This window comes from Aulonocara stuartgranti (assembly GCF_965226115.1).
Source record: "Aulonocara stuartgranti genome assembly, chromosome: 3".
Taxonomy (NCBI): Eukaryota; Metazoa; Chordata; class Actinopteri; order Cichliformes; family Cichlidae; genus Aulonocara; species Aulonocara stuartgranti.
The window spans coordinates 18,033,931-18,055,877 of NC_138941.1; the positions used below are offsets into that span (position 1 = coordinate 18,033,931).

At 41.2% G+C, this 21,947-nt stretch overlaps 1 protein-coding gene across 1 annotated transcript in view; it reads left to right on the top strand.

The window, feature by feature from the left end:
• The first annotated feature begins 6,846 nt into the window (after positions 1-6,846).
• zanl (zonadhesin, like) overlaps positions 6,847-21,947 on the top strand; it is an 86,178-nt gene continuing 71,077 nt past the window's right edge. The window contains exons 1-17 of the mRNA XM_082520070.1: positions 6,847-6,947; positions 7,623-7,648; positions 8,047-8,196; positions 8,323-8,588; positions 10,751-10,835; positions 10,940-11,092; positions 11,349-11,519; positions 11,619-11,716; positions 11,807-11,885; positions 12,000-12,236; positions 12,343-12,536; positions 13,405-13,546; positions 18,142-18,386; positions 20,408-20,556; positions 21,024-21,152; positions 21,239-21,377; positions 21,577-21,718. Of these exons, the coding sequence (XP_082376196.1) occupies positions 6,877-6,947; positions 7,623-7,648; positions 8,047-8,196; positions 8,323-8,588; positions 10,751-10,835; positions 10,940-11,092; positions 11,349-11,519; positions 11,619-11,716; positions 11,807-11,885; positions 12,000-12,236; positions 12,343-12,536; positions 13,405-13,546; positions 18,142-18,386; positions 20,408-20,556; positions 21,024-21,152; positions 21,239-21,377; positions 21,577-21,718 (2,476 nt within the window). The 5' untranslated portion in view covers positions 6,847-6,876. The remainder of the gene's footprint in view (positions 6,948-7,622; positions 7,649-8,046; positions 8,197-8,322; positions 8,589-10,750; positions 10,836-10,939; positions 11,093-11,348; positions 11,520-11,618; positions 11,717-11,806; positions 11,886-11,999; positions 12,237-12,342; positions 12,537-13,404; positions 13,547-18,141; positions 18,387-20,407; positions 20,557-21,023; positions 21,153-21,238; positions 21,378-21,576; positions 21,719-21,947) is intronic.

Genomic DNA, 21,947 nt, shown 5'->3' on the forward strand with positions numbered 1-21,947 from the left:
AAAGTTAAAGTGCCACCTAGTGGCAACTGGAAATGTCACGTTTGGATTTTTAATGCACTGCTCCTCACATGTTGATCCCATCCACCTGAAATCTAGTGTGGGTACATATCAGACGCTTCATTGTGAAAATTGTGAGATTTCACTGAAAGGCATGCCGAGTTACCAGGGAGCAGGAAGTAGCTTTAGAGGGGCTTGGAAAGCTCAAAAACTCATGAATCTTAGCATACTCCTCTAATGTGCAGCTTTCCACTTCTGTAGCTGTTATTAGAGCACGAATCTTAACAGTGACTTTTGCACATCAGGTCATCTTGCATATTAAGCTCATGGCTCCTTTGCATTTTGTTTTCTTTCTGTCAACCCTTAACCTATCGGGCATTTGTGTGTGGCAGCAAAGAGAAATGCTTTTTCTTCTTGTACATATGACAATAAACGCTTTGAATATTGAATCTAAAGACCTTGATTATGCTAAACTGAGAAGCTTTTGGGGTTTCGTGAAACGGCGTGGTCATGACAGCATGCCGAGTTTCGATCATTCACCATGAAGCATGAAATGCTGTAGCTCATTGACTAGCCTCTATCAAGCTTGACAGGCATGGTGACAGTCCCACCCCGAACAGATTGATATGCTATTTGTCAGCAGTAGTTAGAGTGCCACCTAGTGGGAAAAGAAAATATGCAAATAGGTATAATTATCAATCTTAATGAAAATTTACTTTGCAGTTCCACACACGATATGCATCAGTGTGACATTTTGGTCAATTGTTATCCTCCATTGCCACCTAGTGGGCTTAGAAGGTGCTCAGCAGGGCTCGACCGCATCGGGGTGCAGCTCTCGCATGGCTGCCTGCAGTGCCCCACTTGATTACTTGCTGTTTCTCCCCGATGCTACTAAATAACAATATATTAAGTTTATATTAACTTGTAATACATTTCATTATGATATTGTGACTAATATAGACAACTTTTAAATAAATATTTTCTTTTCATATCAGGCGCGTATAGCCCTTCCATCCATTTTCTTCCATGTATCCTAACTAATGGTTGAAAACTCATTTAAAGCCGATCTTCAGCGAATTCAAGTTCTAGTTAGCTCTCTCCAGAAGTCGGTGACCAGGTTAGCGCCCCATCTCCGTACATCCCTGGCTCAGTTTGAATACGTCTTTATCATAAGTCCTCCTCATGTTTACTAGAGTTCCTCTTGACTCAGCGCTATGTTAAGGATTGACACATGTTTGGGTCCGGCCGGTCTTCACAAAGTTTCGTTTTAAAATTTTCCGGGTAAGTCTACATCTTTAACGCAAAAATAGCACGGCTGCGGAGTAGGTGGCGCCGTGGCTTAGTTGGTTAAAGCGCCTGTCTAGTAAACAGGAGATCCTGGGTTCGAATCCCAGCGGTGCCTTTTTATGGAAACACATAATTTACTGCCAATTGTTAGAATAATTGTGAAGTACTTTTAATATCCGTATAACATAGACTATCGGACCGACATTTAATCAATGACTCAAATGGGCTCATAGTCTTTTTTCGTTTTAGATAGCGTAATATTTTTATTTCATAGATAACCATCTTTAGATTCCAAGAATAGAGTCAGTAAATTTACATTTTTCTATGAATAAAAGTAGTGAAAGGAAAGCACACGCTGCGAGCAGGGTTCGAACCTGCGCGGGAAGATCCCATTGGATTTCAAGTCCAACGCCTTAACCACTCGGCCATCGCAGCTAAGCCACTACATGGTGGGTATTGTTTTGATAAGTGAGTAAGTCGTATAAGTCGAATAAGTGGGAAAAAAGTGGGCATGTGTTTTGTTTTGTTTTTCCTTTTCCAGAATTCTGAGAAAAATGTCAGAATTCGGACTTTAGTATCACACATTAATCTCAGAATTCTGACTTTAATCTCAGAATTCTGGAAAAGAAAAAAAAAAAGATGTGCCCACCCTCACTAGTTATGTTTCTGATTGAGGCAGTATCACTTATAATGGAGATGTCAGGAATAGACACGGTTGTGGCACTGATTCACTCTTTAGCACTATGGTCACCCCGGTGTGTTGGCCAGAACACCACTTAAGGCCAAGTTGTCCCAGAGTATAGAAGAAGGAGCTTGAGGTTTGGTTTGAGGCACTTTATTCTCAAAGCTCAGTTCCTGTGGCTGTAATCACACGGGTGTGTGTGTGATTTTTTATCATTCACGCACACATCACATCCCACAGGAATCAGTGCATCCCCACCGGACTAACACCGCTCGTCCGACACTAAAACTGCCCACCTTACTAACTGGATGATGTCACCAGACGGTGGGCTGGCTCAAACTGACAGAAGAAGAAGGATTTTCTCCTTCCAAATTGAGTTAAAACTGAGGTTATTGTACTCTGCCGTAGATGTGCCTTAAAAATGTGAAAGCTTAACTTTATCTTATCTTATATCTCAGAAATGTGGTATGAAACCAGATACTTGTCTTCCAGTAACATTGAGAGGAATCGAGGAGTTGTTATTGACTAGAATATGTCCTTCAAACCACAGATTAAAAAAAAATTCTGTGTAGTGTTTTGAAAAAAGTTTTTTAAAACTGCAATTTGAGTGTAAAGCAGGACTTGTGCTTGTAGTTTAGCAGGATTGGTTCTGGGGGTTGGTGGATCAGTTACATGTTGTAGTCATTGTGTCTGAAGTACAAGTAATTGTGTGTAAACAATTGGGGGAAATTGTAACAGGCTGTACTAAAAACTCCCTGAAAAGCCTTCAGTTAATCCAAAATGCTGCAGCAAGAGTCCTGACAGGGACTAGAAAGAGAGAGCAGATTTCTCCTGTATTGGCTTCCCTTTGTTGGCTTCCTGTTAAATCCAGAACCAAATTTAAAATCGTTCTTCTCACACACGAGGTCTTGAATAGCCCCATCTTATCTTAAAGGCCTCATATAGAGCACTTTGCACTCCATCCACATGTCAAAGGAAAAGTGTTTCGTTGTTGCTACCCTACTGTATGTGTTGTTAATTTCATTTACACATAAGCAGCTGAAACTGATTAACAACCCTGTCTGCTACTTCACTGACCAGACCAAGAACCCAGAACTTGAACTGACTTGATGCCATACTGTCATTACAAAGTGTTGCTTTAATCTTTTGAGCAGTATAGTATCTAAAACTTGTCACTTGTTTAAGACCGACAGGCAATTATTCATTGTCACATCTACACTTACAGCTTATTTAGAATAACCACCTAACCAAAGAAGCATATAGATCACGCTCCACAGAAAGGGCACAGCTACTTTAGAACAGAATATTTCTGCATTCAGGCGACTCACTACCACAGCACCCAGATCTCATGTGAAACACTTGGTTCTTACTTGGTGTAAAAAAATGTAACTTCTGGTTGCAGTGTGTGATTTTAAACCACACCCCTGAGAAACACACTATGGTCACAATGGCAACCAACACAAAGGTCCTTACTTTGAACGACTTCACTCACGTCTCAGTATCTTTATTGGACTAGAACTTTCATGCACACCCATAGCTGATTCATGTTGATGATTTTATATTTTAATGATTCAAGCTAAGCCACCATCCACAGATCATCTGTGTTTAAAGGTTATTTTTCTATATGATGCGTTCACAAGTAAACATAGAAGCTTGTCCGTTGATTTTAAAAAGATCTCATTTGAAAACGACGTACAGAGCTATTATTAAATTAGGTTTATATGCTGTCCAGTACAATGGATGCAATGTTTTACTTGTAAGATTCACTGCAAGGTAGAAAACTTATGTAACACTTTTTAGGGCATAGTGTGATAGCTCTGCATTCATCAAACCAGCAGGAAACTCAAGTCAGAGCTGAATCAGTTTAAAACAAGGATGTTACCTCAATTTTAACATTTTATACCTAATTCGGAATTATTATTATAATGTTGCTGCTGAGCATGTTTGCTATTTGCCTCATTTAATTTATCTTATTTCATAATTTATTCAAGAAATATCAGGAAAATGTTTTGTCTATGTGGGTCATAAAAGCCCAAACCCATTTTCACTATCAGGAAAACGATGGGAGAGTCCCTGTTGAAACTTTAACAGGAACTTTCTTCCGTGTGTAAAAGGACAGTGACACCTGTATCACCTTGGGTTCTTATGGGTTTAGAACTAAGGAAACAAGGAAGTAGTCCGGGGACCAAGATATAAGAAAAGATAAAGATAATGTTCTGGACATTAACATAGTGCAGTAATATGAGAGAGAATCAGTTGCATCTACGATGACATTCAAGCTCCTGTATCATTTTGTGCATCGTCCTGTATCTTTATTGTTTAATCTCTTCTGTCCAATTCTTGTCATTGACATGAAATATGAGAGCTAGTATTCTGAATTGTTGAGATAAAGTCATTGCTAAGTTGATTGTTTCTGGGTGTGGCCATCATATTTTATTTTATACGTGTTTTATTACAAATTTCTCTTTGGTTTTTCCCTACTCTCAGATCTCTGATATGATACCACACAAATTCTCAAAAAAGATGATTAGATGATTCTTCATATCAGAAATGTCATTTAGGTTGTCATCTAATGTTGTGTCCACTCTTAATAATTTTAAGTGGAGCATGGGATTCAATTTTCCATAACTAAAACCAGCAGAACTTTGAGACTTATTTATGCAATCATGCCAAAGGACTGTTTTTCTAGAGCTTTTAAAGTGAAGGGCCACCACCGCTACCTAAAAACCTTTGCAAAAACTTAATGAGCTTAATTGTGAAAGCAGAAAGAGTGTCTGTCTTCAAATCTGAACTGAGATGAGATGATGATGAGATGAGAGCCTTTATTTGTCAGTTGCAGGTCTTTTACCCACAACCGAGATGACAGACCTTGCCGACCATACATACAATACACAAACATCACATTGGGGAGACGGGTCAGGCTAGGTAGCGAGGAAAAAAACATTGAAATGTGTAACACTGAAGGATAATAGAGGAATGCACAGGTATCAACACACCATAGCACAATAAACACAGACAGCAACATGGGAAAGAGTTCCAGTGTGTACATCTGATCTGGGGCCGCTGCAATCTTCGACTGCGCCTCCAACTGACCCGATGTCCACATCAGAGGGGAGGTAAGCGTTGGAGGTGGCGTTGGATCCGGGGTAGGGAGGGTGATGCGTCAGTGAGGGTTTATCAGTATCAGTATATCTATATGTGTGCGTGTCCATAGTTCAGCTGAGACAGTGTCCTTCGCCCTGCCAGGCTAAGTAAACAGTCTTCCAGCCAACCCAGGTGGCCTTGCATGGAATGGGAAGGAACAGACTCAACACAGTCGTTATCAGGGTGTTGATGTTCAGCTCCGGTCTTGCAGCTGGCGCCGAGAGGGTATCCGCATAAGTGATGGTATTTTTTACTTTAGTGCGAACAGCTCATATGAATTTCAAAGCAGTTCTACAGTCCAACACTGGTCTCTCAATCTCCCGTTGGAGAGCCGCGAGCTTCGCCATACTTGCGTTCTGTGATGTTGTCATTTCTTGTGCTCAAGGAGCCGATTTCTGAGAACTCACGGCAGTGTGCCTCCCCGAGATGTCATCCAATTTTGCGCCCAGAGATGTTATTCCGAGCGAGCCCTTCCGAGATGTATCCAGTCTGCAGTCAGAGGTCTTATTCTGAGTATTCACAGCAGCCGTAGCCTCTCCAAGATCTTATCCGTGCTGCGCTCAATGAGCCCATTTTGAGAAACTCACGCCTCTCCCATCATTTCAATCCCAGCGGGCAGCCTTGTGGGGGTTTGAACAGCCGGTTCCGCTTCCTTAATTCTTCGATAAGTCAGGGCCAAGCCAGCTCCGATCAGCCAGAACCCTGTTACCATGGTTCCGAATAGGTAGCACTCAGGCTCACCCAAGCCCAAACTTCTCGTTGAGAAAGGGGTGTCAATTGCAATCCATAATTCCTCTTTTAGGTTTTAGAGAACAGACTGTGAGAGAATGTAAGCAGGGAAGATAAGGGAGAGGAGAAAAAGTGTGTCCGCCAAAGAAGAAAAGCTGGGAGCTTGTTTCACAGAAGGCGTCTGAAAACTGAAGGTTTTGCTTCCTTATCTACTTTTAAATACCTGAGGAGCAACAAGTAATTCTGAAATCTGAGAGAGAAGTGCTCTTTTGGTTCTTTAAGAGTTCTTTAAGATATGATGATAATACATGCATGAACTAGTTTTTCAGTGTCACTCTGAGACAGAGTCGTTCTAGTTTTTCTGGTGTGAAACATTTCTAAGATACCTGAATGTAGAAGTAGTGTGTACTGTTCATGCTGATGCACAGATATAAAATGTAGGTATATCAGATAAAGAAAAGGAATAGGAAATGCTGATGTGAGGTTTCGTATTTGCTGCAGTATGAGCTGTCCTCACAACATGATTCCTTGAAGCTTACTGGTTGAGAGTCCATGCAGTAGTCGGTCCACATCGTGTTAACGGTCCATCCGTAAGTTGGTGGTAAAGAAGAACAAATATGTGAACGCAAGTGGCCTTCCTAGAATCACTGTCAATATACATTACAAGCTAAAAAGGTGTGTCCCTCTGATCAAAGTTTCATGTTTATTACACAATAAGCTTGATAATTTCTTAAGTTCTTTTTTATAATATGATGTTTGAGGAACATCCCCACCCTGCTCGTGAACTCCTGAGGTCAAAAGGCACACATGCACACACGTATCCAGTCACGCCTAACGGGACCACACCCTCTCCCTATCATTCACAGTTACTCATTTACTCATTTTGATACACAATATACAGCAGTTCAGCATCCACACCACCTACTCAATTTATCCATCCTGGTTTCCACCCAGCATGCCCCTGACTCATCCCCAGCCTATAAAAAGTCCTGTACTCTGTGTCTCTGTCTTCTTGCACTGGTATCTCAAAGTTAGCCATGGAAATATTAAAGTTTTTAATTTTCTTATTGTGGATGTGTGATTCCAGAGCAGGACAGTTACAGTACAGGTGAGTTCTTAATGCATAACAACTATATAATCAGTTAAGTTGCTAATTATTCATATAGCTGGATCCTTCTAATAAGTTATGACTTTATCGAGCAGGAACGCGTCGTTTCTTTTCTGGTTGTTCTCAATAGCTGCCTTCTTTAATAATTGCTTTAAGTGATCAGTAAGCCTGGAAAAGCACTATGCCACTATGACTCTTATGTATAAAAATGTAAGGCTTAAATCACAAATATATGTCATTATTAGACCTTTTTTTGTTAAGAATTGGGAATTTATTTAGTTATTTATTTCTACCTTTAACTTGACTTTCAGTTTCTTTGGATAACTAGGCCTTCTTTGGAATATGGAATGAGTAAAGTGCTTCTTAAATGGACAAAACGACGAGTTTCCTACTTCACAAATGACTGTCACGGCCCATCCATGTTCATGTGCTCATGTGTTTTTTGTAATTTGGCGAATTGTATCGCAGTAGTTGCACTTAATTAATTAACTCTAATGATGTAAGCCACCACATGAATAACAGAGACACAGAGAATTCTGTTTGAAGCACATTTACTTTATGCACTTTGGCCTGTCTTCCACCATCAATGTGTTCCTTGGAGAGTCTTTTTTCTTCTTTTCAATGTCCTGCGCAGTTTTAACCAGACTCTAACCTGCATCTTTCTCTTGTTTGCAGTGCGCAGAATGAGCAGACAGAAGATGGTATGTTGGTTTTTTTTATCATCTACGACATGTTCAAGACATATAAAGTGCACTTATGGGTAACATACTATCACAGAGATGTGACATTACTGCAACACTGTATCCAACACAGTCCCTGTGTTGGATTTGAACCTTAACTCTTTACAGCTCCTTATCTTAAGTAATGATAATAATGTCCGGCCTAAACGTACAGAAAAATAAACAGTTGTCTCTCATTGTCGAATCAGTTTAATGTCTGTTACTGGGATGTTAACTGTCAGTAACGATTAGGCATAGCTTGAAACCTGACACTAATAAACAGATGCTTGTTTGCATTTAAACACTTGAACTACTCTATCATAGAGAATTCTTCATGAACATGTTTGGCCTTGTGTTCCGTCTGTAATGTGTTTCTACAGCCGTAGTGGTGACTTCATGCGACTTTAACCAAGACAGTGGCCCATTCTGCGATTTCATCCAGGATAGCACAGACAGCAGTGACTGGACCCGGCACAGAGGTCCAACTCCCACAACTGACACTGGTCCCAGTGGAGACTACCCTGATGGAGGTTTGCATGCTTTATTAAAAACACGTTTATTCCGTACTATTGTCGTGATTGTACTGAATGGGATTAATTAAGAGTTCGAGGGTGTAAACAAATAAACATGTTTCGTCTGTGTCCTTCTTTCTGCAGAGGGATACTACATCTATCACGAGGGGGACAATGTGTCTAATGGACAGAAAGCTCGCTTGCTGAGCCCCCCCATCACCTCATCAGCCTCTGAGATCTGTGTTCAGTTCAACTACTACATGTACGGGATTGACAATGCCAATAATTTGAGAATTCTGGCAAAATTACCCAGTAGTGAGGCAGAGGTGTGGAAGAGGACTGGAATCCAGAGTCCAAACTGGTTGAACGGCTCTGTTACCGTATCGAAAGCGAGCAGCCAGAGCATTACCGTGAGTGTTACCAGATCACTTTAACAACTTTAAACAGCATCAACAGTAGCAACAGGAGCTTGGGACTTTAGCTATGAAGTGAAGTCATTCAGACACTAAACTCTCATCAGACATTAGTAAGTGACATTAATAAGGTGAAGGAAGCTGCTTTAAACAGCTTTGCAAATATAGAAATCCTTCTGTATTATTATCCTCTAATTTTATTAAGGAACTAATTTAAAGTTTCATTTTGTCGCTGATAATTGAGAACAATTTTTCTACATGCCAAATGAATACACGCAATAAGCAATATTTAGCATTACAAAACAGATAGTCGAAGGTAATAATAGTCAACACACGTAAAGATTATTTTACAGCTGCTTTTATGTCTTTGTAATTGCAACAACAGCTGTAAAACAACCATTCAAAATGCTGAACGAGACAAGAACAGACAGATATGTGCTGAGGCCCATGATAACGCTCTGCTCTTTAAAACATGTTCATAAAGTTTCGGACTGTCACACCCTCAACAGTATTCTGAAGGAGTTGCTTAACGTCTAGTGTATCATATTTGATACATACAGTTTTTGGCACTTCCACATCATCAGTGTGAATTTTCCCCCTGAAAAACCTAAATAAATTGCACAATACCTTTTTTAGCAATTAAAAAAAAACAGATAAGCAAATACAAATTAAATGTCATATACAGAAATTGAAATGTGATTTATTTTTTAAAAACTTAAACAAAAGGAGGTTAAATAAACACTGTCTGTTATACGCTTCACTTTTGGTGAAGTGAAAGCTCAGGAGGAGGAATTTGAAACGAGTCAGGAAACTCAATAATTAAAGATTGTTTGCAGGTTATTATGTAAAATCAATATATAACACACACAGTGTGTTCTAGCAGACACTTCTGGTCATGTATGTGTGTCGGTTACATCGCAGTATTTAACAACATGAAATCAAAGTACTTACATGCAGGACTAAGGTCGTAGCTTTATGGTCTGAACTATGATACCTTTGTGTCTCATTAGTCTGATACTTCTTCACCTTTTCTAAGAATCCTTTGGTGCCTCTTCTGTCTGTCACACTTCTCATCTCTCACCTCTTTCTTCTCTTGTTCATAAGAGGCCAAATCCTTAAAAACGTTTTGTTTTCATGACTAAATGAAAAAGCTTCAAATATTTAAGAGTCCAGCCACTACCACATGTCAAAGACATGTCCTGTAACCAGTTTTTACTGTCTCAGTTTCTTTATTTTTGAAACACATCCTTATGAGTACATTAAAGTGTAACGGCAGAATGCTGCTGGAATGACACACAGCGGCGGCTTCCTCTGTGTGTCTATTTCTGGAGGAGTGGAATGATTCTTATCATCTTTCACATTTTATTGTTTGGCCAACTCGTCCACTTTGTCACGTGTAGACATGATTTTCTGCTTCCTAAAAGTTAGCTGTAAAAATATTTTCAGGGCCCAAACATCAATGTGCTGAAAAACTGATGAAGCACACAAAGTTATTCATCACTGACACTTGTACTGTTTATGTTGAGGTTGAGCTGACATGAAAACTTTTTGTTCACTTGCCCGCCAGACTTTTATTGGGCAACTAATCTCACTTGCAAATGTTTCCTTCCATCTCTAAAAGCATCAGAGCAATTGTCATTTTGATCAGAAAATGATGTTTAGATAAACTGACTATAGCTTTAAAAATTACTGTTAAAATATGATTGTTATTTATTATAAATTAATTAAAATTACTAGCAAATGGTGCAGATGGCCCCGCCCCTCCCTGAGCCTGGTTCTGCCGGAGGTTAAAAGGGAGTTTTTCCTTCCCACTGTCACCAAAAGTGCTTGCTCATAGGGGTCATATGATTGTTGGGTTTTTCTCTGAATGTATTATTGTAGCCTTACAATATAAAAGCGCCTTGAGGCGACTGTTGTTGTGATTTGGCGCTGTATAAATAAACTGAATTGAATTGAATTGGATTACTTGGGTATCTGGAATAAAAGAAAATAAACCCTTAAGTCTTTTACACCCCCCCAGTTTGTTTCTGCTCCTACCGCTTAGATGGAAATCAAGGCTTTATTGAAGAAAAACTCTTTCTTTACGTTACTGTGTATATTATGTATATAAATCTCTAGCTTTTTTTGTGTAGGGTGATATTTTCTTTGCATGTCTACAGATCGTCTTTGAGGCTCAGAGAGGCTTATCTTCTTCTTGTGATTCAGCTTTGGACAACATCGTCATCACTGAAGGAGCATGTCCCTGTGAGTTCACACACATGCACATAAAGACACAGACACACACACACACACACACACACACACACACAATCACATTTTGAGCTGATATATAAATGTTTTGTTCACAGCTTGTATTTTTGGCTGTGATTTTGACACTTCCGGTGACCTCTGTGGATGGACAACTCAAACTGAGGATCCCAATATGTTTGGCTTCAGTCAGTGGACAGGAGAAACTGAAACTGAAGGCACTGGACCTGATGATGACTTTTCAAAACCTGGTTGTAAGTGATTTTTCTTTGTGAGGTCTAAATGGAAGTGAATGTTTTACCAAGACTGGCTCTATTTTCCTCTTGCAATATTTGCAAAACATAGAACGCTGCTTTCTGGCCTGATTAAGCACTAACTGACACTATTGTGGTACTGACAATAAATCAGAAATATAATAACAATTCTACTAATAATTTACAATTATTACTACTAGTAGTAGTAATATTATTTGCATTGTTATTATTATGCTTTTAACCCTTACACATGTAGTTGGATCCTATCTGTTGTTGGATTCCTCCGAGCCTATACCTGGAGTCAGTGCTCAGATCACAAGTCCTTTAATAACTCCCTCCTCCTCTGCATGTCTCGAGCTTACCTTCCATTACTACCTGTATGGCACTAGTACTACTATGCAGATCAGTGTCCACACGATCACCACAGGTAAAAGAAAAAAAGGGTGCACTATCATAATAGAAGAATGTTTGACCAAAAGCTAGAAAAGAGGAAAATCATTTTTTGAATTGTTTTTCTCTTTACCAGATGAAACCCTCGGACCTGCTCTCTTCACTGTAACGGGGAACCAGGGACAAGGCTGGAAGCCGGCAAACGTCCGCTTTCTGGGAAATAATGCTATTAAGGTAAATAGTAGAACACCACAAGTCTCTTTATGTGTGTATTCCTGTGTGTGCACAGGCTTCACATCATATGCACATTTATATGCATTTCAGTTTGCAATTGTGGGTACCTATGGAGAAACGCCTCAGACAGATATTGCTATCGATGCTGTTTGTATCATGACCTGCACAGGTGAGAGATCAACCCAAGACGTTTAATTTGCCTTCTTGCACATTCAGAACCTTCAGAAATATGGATCAGTTGTGTCGGTGTTTACATGAGAAACTATATCTGTTTCATTTATAGGTCAGCCTGTTACACCCAAACCACCAACTGCTGCTCCAACTACACCTAAAACAACAACACCCAAACCACCAACTGCTGCTCCAACTACACCTAAAACAACAACACCCAAACCACCAACTCCTGAACAAACTACACCTAAAACAACAACACCCAAACCACCAACTCCTGAACAAACTACACCTAAAACAACAACACCCAAACCACCAACTCCTGAACAAACTACATCTAAACCACCAAGTAAGACTTGTTTTATCAGATATTTCCATTAATACTTCATTCCAGAAGTCCAGAAGTTCTTTCATTCATGCTCCTTTTTATTTTCCATCTTATTCTTTCTATCCAGACCCCTGTCCTCCTAACGCAGAGTATATAGAGTGCGGTCCAGCTTGTATACCCACCTGTATGGAACCCTCCACCAATTGCTCCGGCTCCTGTATCAGTGGCTGCTTCTGCAAACCAGGCTTTGTTTTTAAGGGACGGCGTTGCATACCACTGGAGAGTTGTGGCTGTTTAGACGATGAGAATAACTATTATGAGGTCAGATGTCCTATTTACATATACTACATAAATTCCCGGTCAGTAAACACAGATATACAGTCAACCTCTGCCTATTCAGTATTTGTTGATTTTTCTGTGGAATGTAACTCTAAATTATTGGCAGAAAATTTGCCTATTTGTGGATTTTTTGATAAAGCATATCTAAAATATTCATTAGTTATTTTCATCAGGGTGATTTCATGTTTGAACTATTAAAACAGGCAGTTATAAGCGTTTTTAGAGGGCGTTCTTAAGTATTCCCAGAGTGATTGTGGTCCCTAACCACAATCGGGGGTCGACTGTAGTAACAAAATAGCAAGCATAAGTTGTATTTCAGGTCCCTCTTCTGTGAAACCAGCCCTCAGTTTAGATTTGCAAAACAGACGCCCTCTCTGCTTTTAGGATTATGCTTACAATTTTTTGATAAAGCTCATACTTAGGGTAGAAGCAGGTGACCCTAAAATAGTTAGTTATACTGCAATAGGTCAAGGCTACTAAGGCGTTCGTATGATAGACTGAATGTCTCTTCTTTGCTTAACTCTTTTCACTTTTTGTGTTTATTTATAAAACACTTTTCATCTCATCATTACTTATCTGGCTGTGTTCCATAGTGTGTCTTTTTTCTTATTTGCCTTTATTTCTCTTTTTCTCAACTCCAACCAGTCACAGCGGATGGCTACTCCTCACTGTGCCTGGTTTGGCAGGGATTTCTTCCTGTCAAAAGGGAGTTTTTCCTTCTGACTGTTGTGAGAAATAAAATAAATCTAGAGGCGACTACTGTTGTTAAATAACTAAAAATGGAATGAATTGAATAATATGTAATTATACACCACGCTTTCTTAGTTTTGATTGTGTTAATTCTTTTCAGCCTGGTGAGATCGTATTTGGAGATGGCTGCTCAAAGCTGTGTCGCTGTGCAGGGAACTACACTTTGGAATGTGTTGATAACTCCTGTGACCCCACTGAAGAGTGTCGGGAAGTTAATGGTGTAGCAGGCTGTTATCCTAAAGGTAATAATGTTTGGCAACAAAAAATTTGTCTTGAAACTACAACATGCATCTTAAAATGTGTAATTTTAATAGATGAATATGCAATGGATGGTCTAGTCACATCTAAAGAGAAAAATATTTTTAAAGTAGTCACGTCCACAACTACCACTCCACTGTTCAAAGATTGTTGATATAATACTCCAGAGGTTGATTCTGTTCATCTGGACGTAGCGTTTTTGTGGGAGAAATGTTTTGTCACTCATCCAAGTGACTTCTTCAGTCTCAGCTGACTGCAGGTTTCTCCAATCTCATAAACAGTACATTTGCATAATGACTGAAACCAGCCCGCAGAAGGAACAATGGGCTGGGAGGTCAGTTCCTTAATCTAAGGAGCCTGGAAAGAAAAAGCATCTGGACTTCTTTAAGTTGCTTGAAGACATTTCACCTCTCATCTGAGAAGCTTCTTCAGTTATAGCGTCAAATGGTGGAGAGTCCCAGATTTAAACCCTGTGGGAGTAACCCCACTGAGAGGGCCAAAGGACCCCTAATGATCCTCTAAATAATCGCATGTCAGATGGCCCAGGATGTGAGTGGGCGTTGAGGCGTCTGGGAAGGAAAAACAAAACTGGATTATAGATGGCAGACAGTTGGTGTCGTAAACCACCGCTTCTGTTCAAAGATGGTCGCTCACAGTGGACAAATGGCTTATTTTATTCCTCTTTCAAACCATCTGTCTTCTCTGTCCAAAATGTGAACATTGGCATCCTCGAAAGAGTGACCTTTGTCCTTTAGACGCAGTTGGACAGCCGAGTCTTGTCCTGTGGAGGTGGCTTTTCTATGTTGTGCCATACGTTTGTGAAGTGGCTGTTTGGTCTCTCCAATGTAGAGGTCTGGGCATTCCTCGCTACACTGTACAGCATACACCACATTGTTAAGTTTGTGTTTAGGAGTTTTGTCTTTAGGATGAACCAGTTTTGGTCTGAGTGTGTTGCTGGGTCTGAAAGAAGCTTCTCAGATGAGAGGTGAAATGTCTGTAAGCAACTTAAAGAAGTCCAGACGCTTTTCTTTCCAAGCTCCTTAGACTACGATGACCTGGATGACTGAGAACCTTCACAGTTAGTTCCTTGATCTTAATTATGCAAATTCTCATGACCATTGATCAACAACCACTGATCAATAACCATGAGTCCCATTCACAGAGAGTTGGGGAATGGCTGCAATCACAGCATTGTAAGATGGTGACAGATGTACCCTTAGGCCCCCTCCTCGATTCAGAGATGGTCTTTCCCTTTTCACGTAAATTTTCACGTTCCTCCCTGTCCAGGATGTTACATCCTCATCATTGAAAGAGTGTCACTGGCCTGTAGGTGTAAATAGACTGCAGAGTCCTGGCCTGACGAGGTGGCTCTTCTGTGTTGTAGCCAGAGGTTGTTTGGTTTCCCTGATGTATAAATCCTGACAATCCTACTGGCACTTAACAGCGTACACTATGTTACTCTATTTGTGTCGGGGGACCCGATCCTTGGGGTGGACCCATTTTTGGCGCAGCGTGTTTTGGGGTTTAAAAGCCACAGAGACCCGGTGTTTAGAAAAAATGCATCTAGACTGCTTCGATACTCCTGACATACTCCTGACATGTACGGGATAGCTATAGGTCACTATATAGTCAGCGGTTGTCCTTCTCTCCTGGAGCTTTCTTTAGGTGGCTTTTCTTTAGGTGGTAGTAGGAGGACGCAATGTGCAGACACTCAGAGGCGGAACGTAAACTGAAAAGGGTAACAAAACTAGGAATACAAAATACACTTACACAGATAGAAAACGCAGCTAGATAAGGGTAGATCGCAACGCGGACACAGAGAAACACAGGGCTTAAATACACGGAGGGAGGAATCAGGGAATGGGTAATAGGAGGGAAACACAGCTGAGGAAAACCAGGCCTAACGAGACAAAGGAAGCACAACCAGATGCATTTACATGGACTTTCAAAGTAACACAGGAAACATAACACAGACTGAACTTACAGACACAGACTCATAGGCAAGCACTACAGAGGGAACAGAGACGTGGAACCAGGGCAGACACAGACACTGACTGGACACGGGGATATAGCAGGCAGGGGAGACAGCAACTAAGGTTTACACAGAGACATAAACCATAAGACAGAACTCTAACAAAGAAAACAAAGACTAGAAATGATAAATAATATAATAAACTCAAAACCTTGGGTCAACGACCCAGGCATCCTAACATAGGCAGCCGTTGTCCTTCTCTCCTGGATCGGCTGGAGCTTTCTTTTGGCGCCTTACCAGCTTTGACAAAAGTCCAGCTGGGATAATCACATTTACTCAGGGCCTTCTTGATGTGATGTTCTTCTGCCTCCCTGGCCGCTGTGTCTGTGGGGATGGTGTTCGCTCTGTGTTGTAGCGTCCTGATTAGGGATGGGTATCATTTAGGTTTTATCCGATACCGGTGCCAAACCAGTACTTCTGAAACGGTGCCGGTGCTTAAACGGTGCTCGAACCAGTGCTTAAAGAATGGAGAACAAAATCTTTGTCCAAAAACCTCTCATGTTTTTATTTTTTGCAGTCTCTTTTTTTCTGCAAAATGATAACCAAGTTAGCCTTTTCTGTTGATACAACATGAAGGGAGTATCTGCCATCAAACAAGAAGACGGCCGCATGTAACACCGACAGTGTTTGCTAGTTCACCTTATGTGCATTAATTTAATAATGTGGTTAGCCTACTCAACGTGAATTACATACGAACAACAGTAAGCTACTCACCCAGAGAAGAATGGCTGCTGCCGCCACCATCATCATTTTTGCTACACTGGCAGGGCTAGGGCCAGGACTCTCCTCTTCGGGGATGTTGCTAACTCCGGGTCAATAACAGGCACCACATCCGCAGTAAATGTGCTTGGTGCGAGGTCTTGCAGCAAGCTATCAAATACAGTGCATTTCTCAGCTTTTAAAAAAACGCTATGCATCGCCAAGTGTTTCATCAGATTCAAGGTGTTACCTCCTTTGCACAGTATCACCTCAAAGCACTTGTTGCAGGCTGCTGAGTTTGCATCTTTTGCTGTGAAGTACAGTCAGACTTTTGACCGCTTCGCCTTGGGCATCCTCGGAAACGTAAAATGATTGGCTAGAATCTAAAGTGTATCACAGCTCAGGAAAAAAAAGCACCGAAATAAAGCACCGAAATGTGCGCTGCTTTTCGGTCTGGTTATCAGAATCAGAATCAGAATCAGAATACTTTATTGATCCCTGGGGGAAATTATTTTTTGTTACAGTGCTCCATTTTAAACCAACATTAAGACAAGACAGACAATACACTAACTAAGAATAGTACAATATATACATATATATACATACATACATACATAAGTCACTCATAAATAAATAGTTGGAAAAGAAACATGTGTAGTTGTAGCAGCAAACAGTGTGTTAAGTGGATGCGTTGTACAGGGAGATGGCCACAGGCAGGAATGATTTCCTGTGTCGTTCAGTGGTGCTTTTTGGTAATCTCAGTCTCTCACTGAACGTGCTCCTGTGACTGACCAGCATGTCATGGAGTGGGTGGGAGGTGTTATCCAACATTGTCTTTATCTTGGACAGCATCCGCCTCTCCGACACCACCTTGAGGGAGTCCAGCTCCATCCCCACAACATTGCTGGCCTTACGGATTAGTTTATTAAGTCTGTTGGCATCTGCGACCCTCAGCCTGCTCCCCCAGCATGCAACAGCATAGAGGATCGCACTGGCCACAACAGACTCATAGAAAATCCTCAGCATTTTCTGGCAGATGTTGAAGGACCTCAGTCGCCTCAAAAAATAGAGACGACTCTGGCCCTTCCTGTAAAGTGCTGTGGTGTTTGCAGCCCAGTCCAGTTTATTGTCAATGTGTACTCCAAGGTATTTATAGTCCTCCACAATGTCAACACTGACCCCCTGAATTGAAACAGGGGTCAAGTGTTTATGTCATACCGTTTATGTCAGAACCCATCCCTAATTGGGAGTGGACCTAAGGGGGCCGTGGACCCCCTAATGTTCCTCTCCATTATCACATGAGCCACGGTTAGAAAACAGGTGTGGGTCACAATCAGCACAGGTTTCGGGTGAATCCATTGTGAGACCTAGCCTCAACCTATCATGTGACTTACTGAGGTGAAATGACCCAGTATGTGAATGGGTGTTAAGGCGTCTGGGAAGGATCTCAAAACTGCATTATAGATGGCAGACAGTCGGTGTCGTAAACCTGTCCCTCTGTTGAAAGATGGTCATTCACAGTGGACAAATGGCTTATTTTATTCCTCTTTCAAACCATCTGTCTTCTCTGTCCAAAATGTGGACATTGGCATCCTCTTAGGGACACTCCCAATAGGGCTTAAAAGTCTGTGACTGTCCACCAGTTGCTTTTAGAACTGAAGAAGCTGAAGAGGTGAAATGTCTTAAAGAAAAGTCCAGACACTTTTCTTTCCAAGGTTCTTAGACTACGATGACCTGGATGGCTGAGAACCTTCACGGAAAAATCTGCCTTAAATTCTTGATTACATCAATACATTACATTCGTATCAAAATGCCAATATACCATTTATCTCTTGTTATTTTCTTTAGGTACATCCACGTGCGTTGCATCTGGCGATCCACACTACACCAGCTTTGACAAACGCAAATATGACTTCATGGGCAACTGCAGCTATCTGATGTCTAGTCCATGCAATGACACAACTGTGCCCTACTTTGAGGTCCATACTGACAATGAAAACCGGTATAACAGGCCGACCATCTCCTATGTGAATGCCGTACATGTATACGCACAGATGATAAAGATCTCCATTCTCAAAGGTGGCACTGTGCAGGTAAGAAATAAGAGAAGGAAGGAAAACAAATCACGCTATCACGTTATCAGGCACTACTGCATTACAAACAAACATCATTCTGTGGTACAAATCACTGCACATGCTCAGGAACACTTCTGAAAACCACTGCAATTGACCATGGAAAGAAACTTGCACTTACACTTACCACTTTGCACATGTTCAGGAGTTGAGTGATCACATTTGTTGATCACTCAACTGGCACTGGTTTCGCTAGCTACCAGTGCTAGCTAGCGAAACCTGGCTAGCACTGGTAGCTAGCCAGGTTTCGCTAGCTACCTGGTTTCGCTAGCCAGGTTTCGCTAGCTACCAGTGCCATCGGAATGACAATAGTTCAATAGTCTGATCTTGATCCTAACATTCAGGGACGTCGAGTTCCAAATAGGTTAGAGATAGGTCCTTCTCTCACCCCAACCAGTCGCAGCAGATGGCCGCCCCTCCCTGAGCCTGGTTCTGCCGCAGGTTTCTTCCTGTTAAAAGTCGCCTTTGTCGCCAAAGTGCTTGCTCATAGGGGGGTCATATGATTGTTGGGTTTGTTTTCTGTATGCATTATTATAGGGTCTACCTTCAAATATAAAGCACCTTGAGGTTACTGTTGTTGTGATTTGGCACTATATAAATAAAATTGAATTAAATTGAGTAGAACTGGAAACATCGGAAGACTTCGGCCGCCTTCCCTACTCTGAAGTCGCATCCTTGTCTGATGCCAGTATTAATCTTGAAGAAATCCATTGAGAAATCGTCTCTCCGGACGCAGCAGCAGGAGTTGGAGTAGAGACCACAAAAGGCATCTACAAACTTGCTGGGGGACTTCATATTGAAGTTAGATAGCCCTTAGAGTCAGCCGGTGGACGCTGTCAAAAGCCGTCTCAAAGTCGATGAAATTAATAGAAATCTTCTTTTGGTATTACGATGTTTGTTCAATGATCATGCGGAGGGTGAATATTTGGTTGACTCAGGACTGGCCACTCCGAAAGCCAGTCTGCTCTTCTCCCAGTCGTTCGCCCACTGCACATCGTAGCAAACTCAAAAGAATGAGGAAAAACACTTTCCCGGGTACCAACAGCAATGTGATGCCCTGCCAGTTGTTACAGTCGCCCAAATCACCTTCCTTCCGAAGTTTGATGATGATGACTGTAATTGAGCATTTCAGGGAGGATCTCGTCCAGGCCAGCAGCCTTTCCACTCTTGAGGAATCGGATCGCTTTCTTGACTTCGGCGTGTGTTTGACTCAACGTTGGTCTTGCTCAGCTAGGGTGAGCGGGACTCGTCCATTTTTCTCTTGGATTTGGACGCAGCAGCCACCGCGAGCCCCAGTTAGATCTCGTACAATGCGACATAAGGTTCAGGTATCGTTTGGCTGCTTCTTGGGCTTCCATGCCTTTGGTTTCGATCCACTCTCACTTGTCACACCGGCAGCTGCATTTGACCTGTCCGACAAGGTCTTAGTATGCGGCCGTGGCCCTCTTATGCTGCTCTGCAGGAGCATGCGGGTCAAAGGCCAGCTGGTCCTGAACCAACTTCACCAAACAACTTTGAACTAGAAGGCTTTTGACAGCGTCCACCGGTTGGGGACTGGCAACGGTGGAGTTGATGTAAAGAAAACAAACATATAATAAGATCCAGAAAGGCTTCCATACCACATCACCAAAAACAACTACACCCAAACCAAGAACTCCTGGGCCAACTACACCCAGACCCAAACAAACAATTCAAGGACCGGTTGTGATTTTGTTGCGTTAATGTAACACAGCTATAAATGTGCCCATGTGCCAATTGTTATTGAAATGGGTTAGAGTGGAATCAAGTTGAAAATAATCAATTATTATGTTGTTCTTCTTTTTTTTTTATGTCATAATCTGTTGCTCAGCCATCATTGGCATGATGAGGGAACGTTTCTTTTTAGTTACGGTTAGTAATGTTGTGACATGGGTAATTCGAAAATGAAGATGTTGGCTAATAATTGACCAGATTTGATGTACTGCGCCTATTTCCCCATACAGGTTAATGGGACCAATGTCAATCTGCCACTGTCCCCGGCCCCTGGTATTTCTGTGTTCAAGTCAGGAAAACACTACACTGTCTCCATGAACTTTGGTGTGACGGTTCGCTATGATGGAAACTCCTTCATGGACATTAAAGTAATCGAAGAGTGAGTGAAGACCAAATTCATGGTTTCCTTATAAAGTGGTGTTTTAATCACAAGTTCACCAGTCCAGAAATCTACATCCATACTGATACAACTAAAACTATAACACATATTCATATACTGAACATGAATCCTTTATCTGTAAGGAGTAGTAAGGTGATGAAGGCAGAGATTAATGACACAGCTAGGATATTTTATTTAAACAATTTAGCAGGGGCAACACAAACAGCTCCCTCAAAATTTCAAGATAAAATCACACAAAACTTCTAATTTCCTGACTAGTTAATTCTATGCTGATGCTATCAAACGCATCAAATGTACATGTCTGATCTTTTAGTCTTACTAATGTGTGGGGTTTAGTCTACTGCTGAAAAGAAACTTGGCTGGAATTAAAACACGTTGTAGTTCTGGCTGACTTGTTAGTCTTTCTTGCATAAGACTCTAACACAATCATTTTCTGCAATCTGCAGCTATCATAACAAGCTGTGTGGCCTGTGTGGCAACTATGATGGAGATACCAAAGATGACTTCCGCAAACCAGATGGAAGCTTAGCTGAAAATGCCAATGACTTTGGACACAGTTGGAACATGAATCCAGAGTGAGTATTGCAGAGATGCAAGTGTAAAGAAACATTTACCATTGACAAAAGACAAATGTTCTTAAGATGATGGTCTGTCTTGACAGATGTAATGAGAAACCCAACACTACGATCCCTGGGTGCAATGAAGAAGAACAGGAACTGTATGAAAGCTCTGGATATTGTGGCATTCTGCTGGACAAAAATGGACCTTTTGCTGTGTGCCATCCCAAAGTCAACCCCAATGTATGTTCATGTAGAGGATAGTGCACATATAATAAACAAATGTGGAACCAGTCCTTATTCTGAGCTTGTTGTATTTGTGTATGTGTGTGTGCATTCAGGGTGAAAATGTGATATTAGTAATAGTGGAATAATTTGAATATGTGGTTTTAGATGGTCACACAATATAAAGCATTGTAACAAAGTGATTGTTTGTTCTCAGAATTACTTCAGGGACTGTGTCTTTGACTTGTGTGAGCTGGATGGTGCCAAGCCCATTTTGTGTGAAGCCATTGAAGCCTATGTCAATGAATGCCAAGATCGTGGGGTCAACCTTGGACCATGGAGGAATGAAACCTTCTGCCGTGAGTATTGGAAGGACAAATGATTTAATTTAGTAGTAAAATATCTTTAGGTATATCATTAGGTAAAAATCAGCTTGGCTGAGTAGTTGGGAGATAATAACACAAAGAAGTTTATGTCAGTTTTGACTTGTGGAAGAGTACTTCATACGGGCTTCCTACTCACTAAAGTTAACTGAGGGAGTGCTGCTTTAGCATACCTAGTTGGGCAGACAACATATACCAAGAGGCT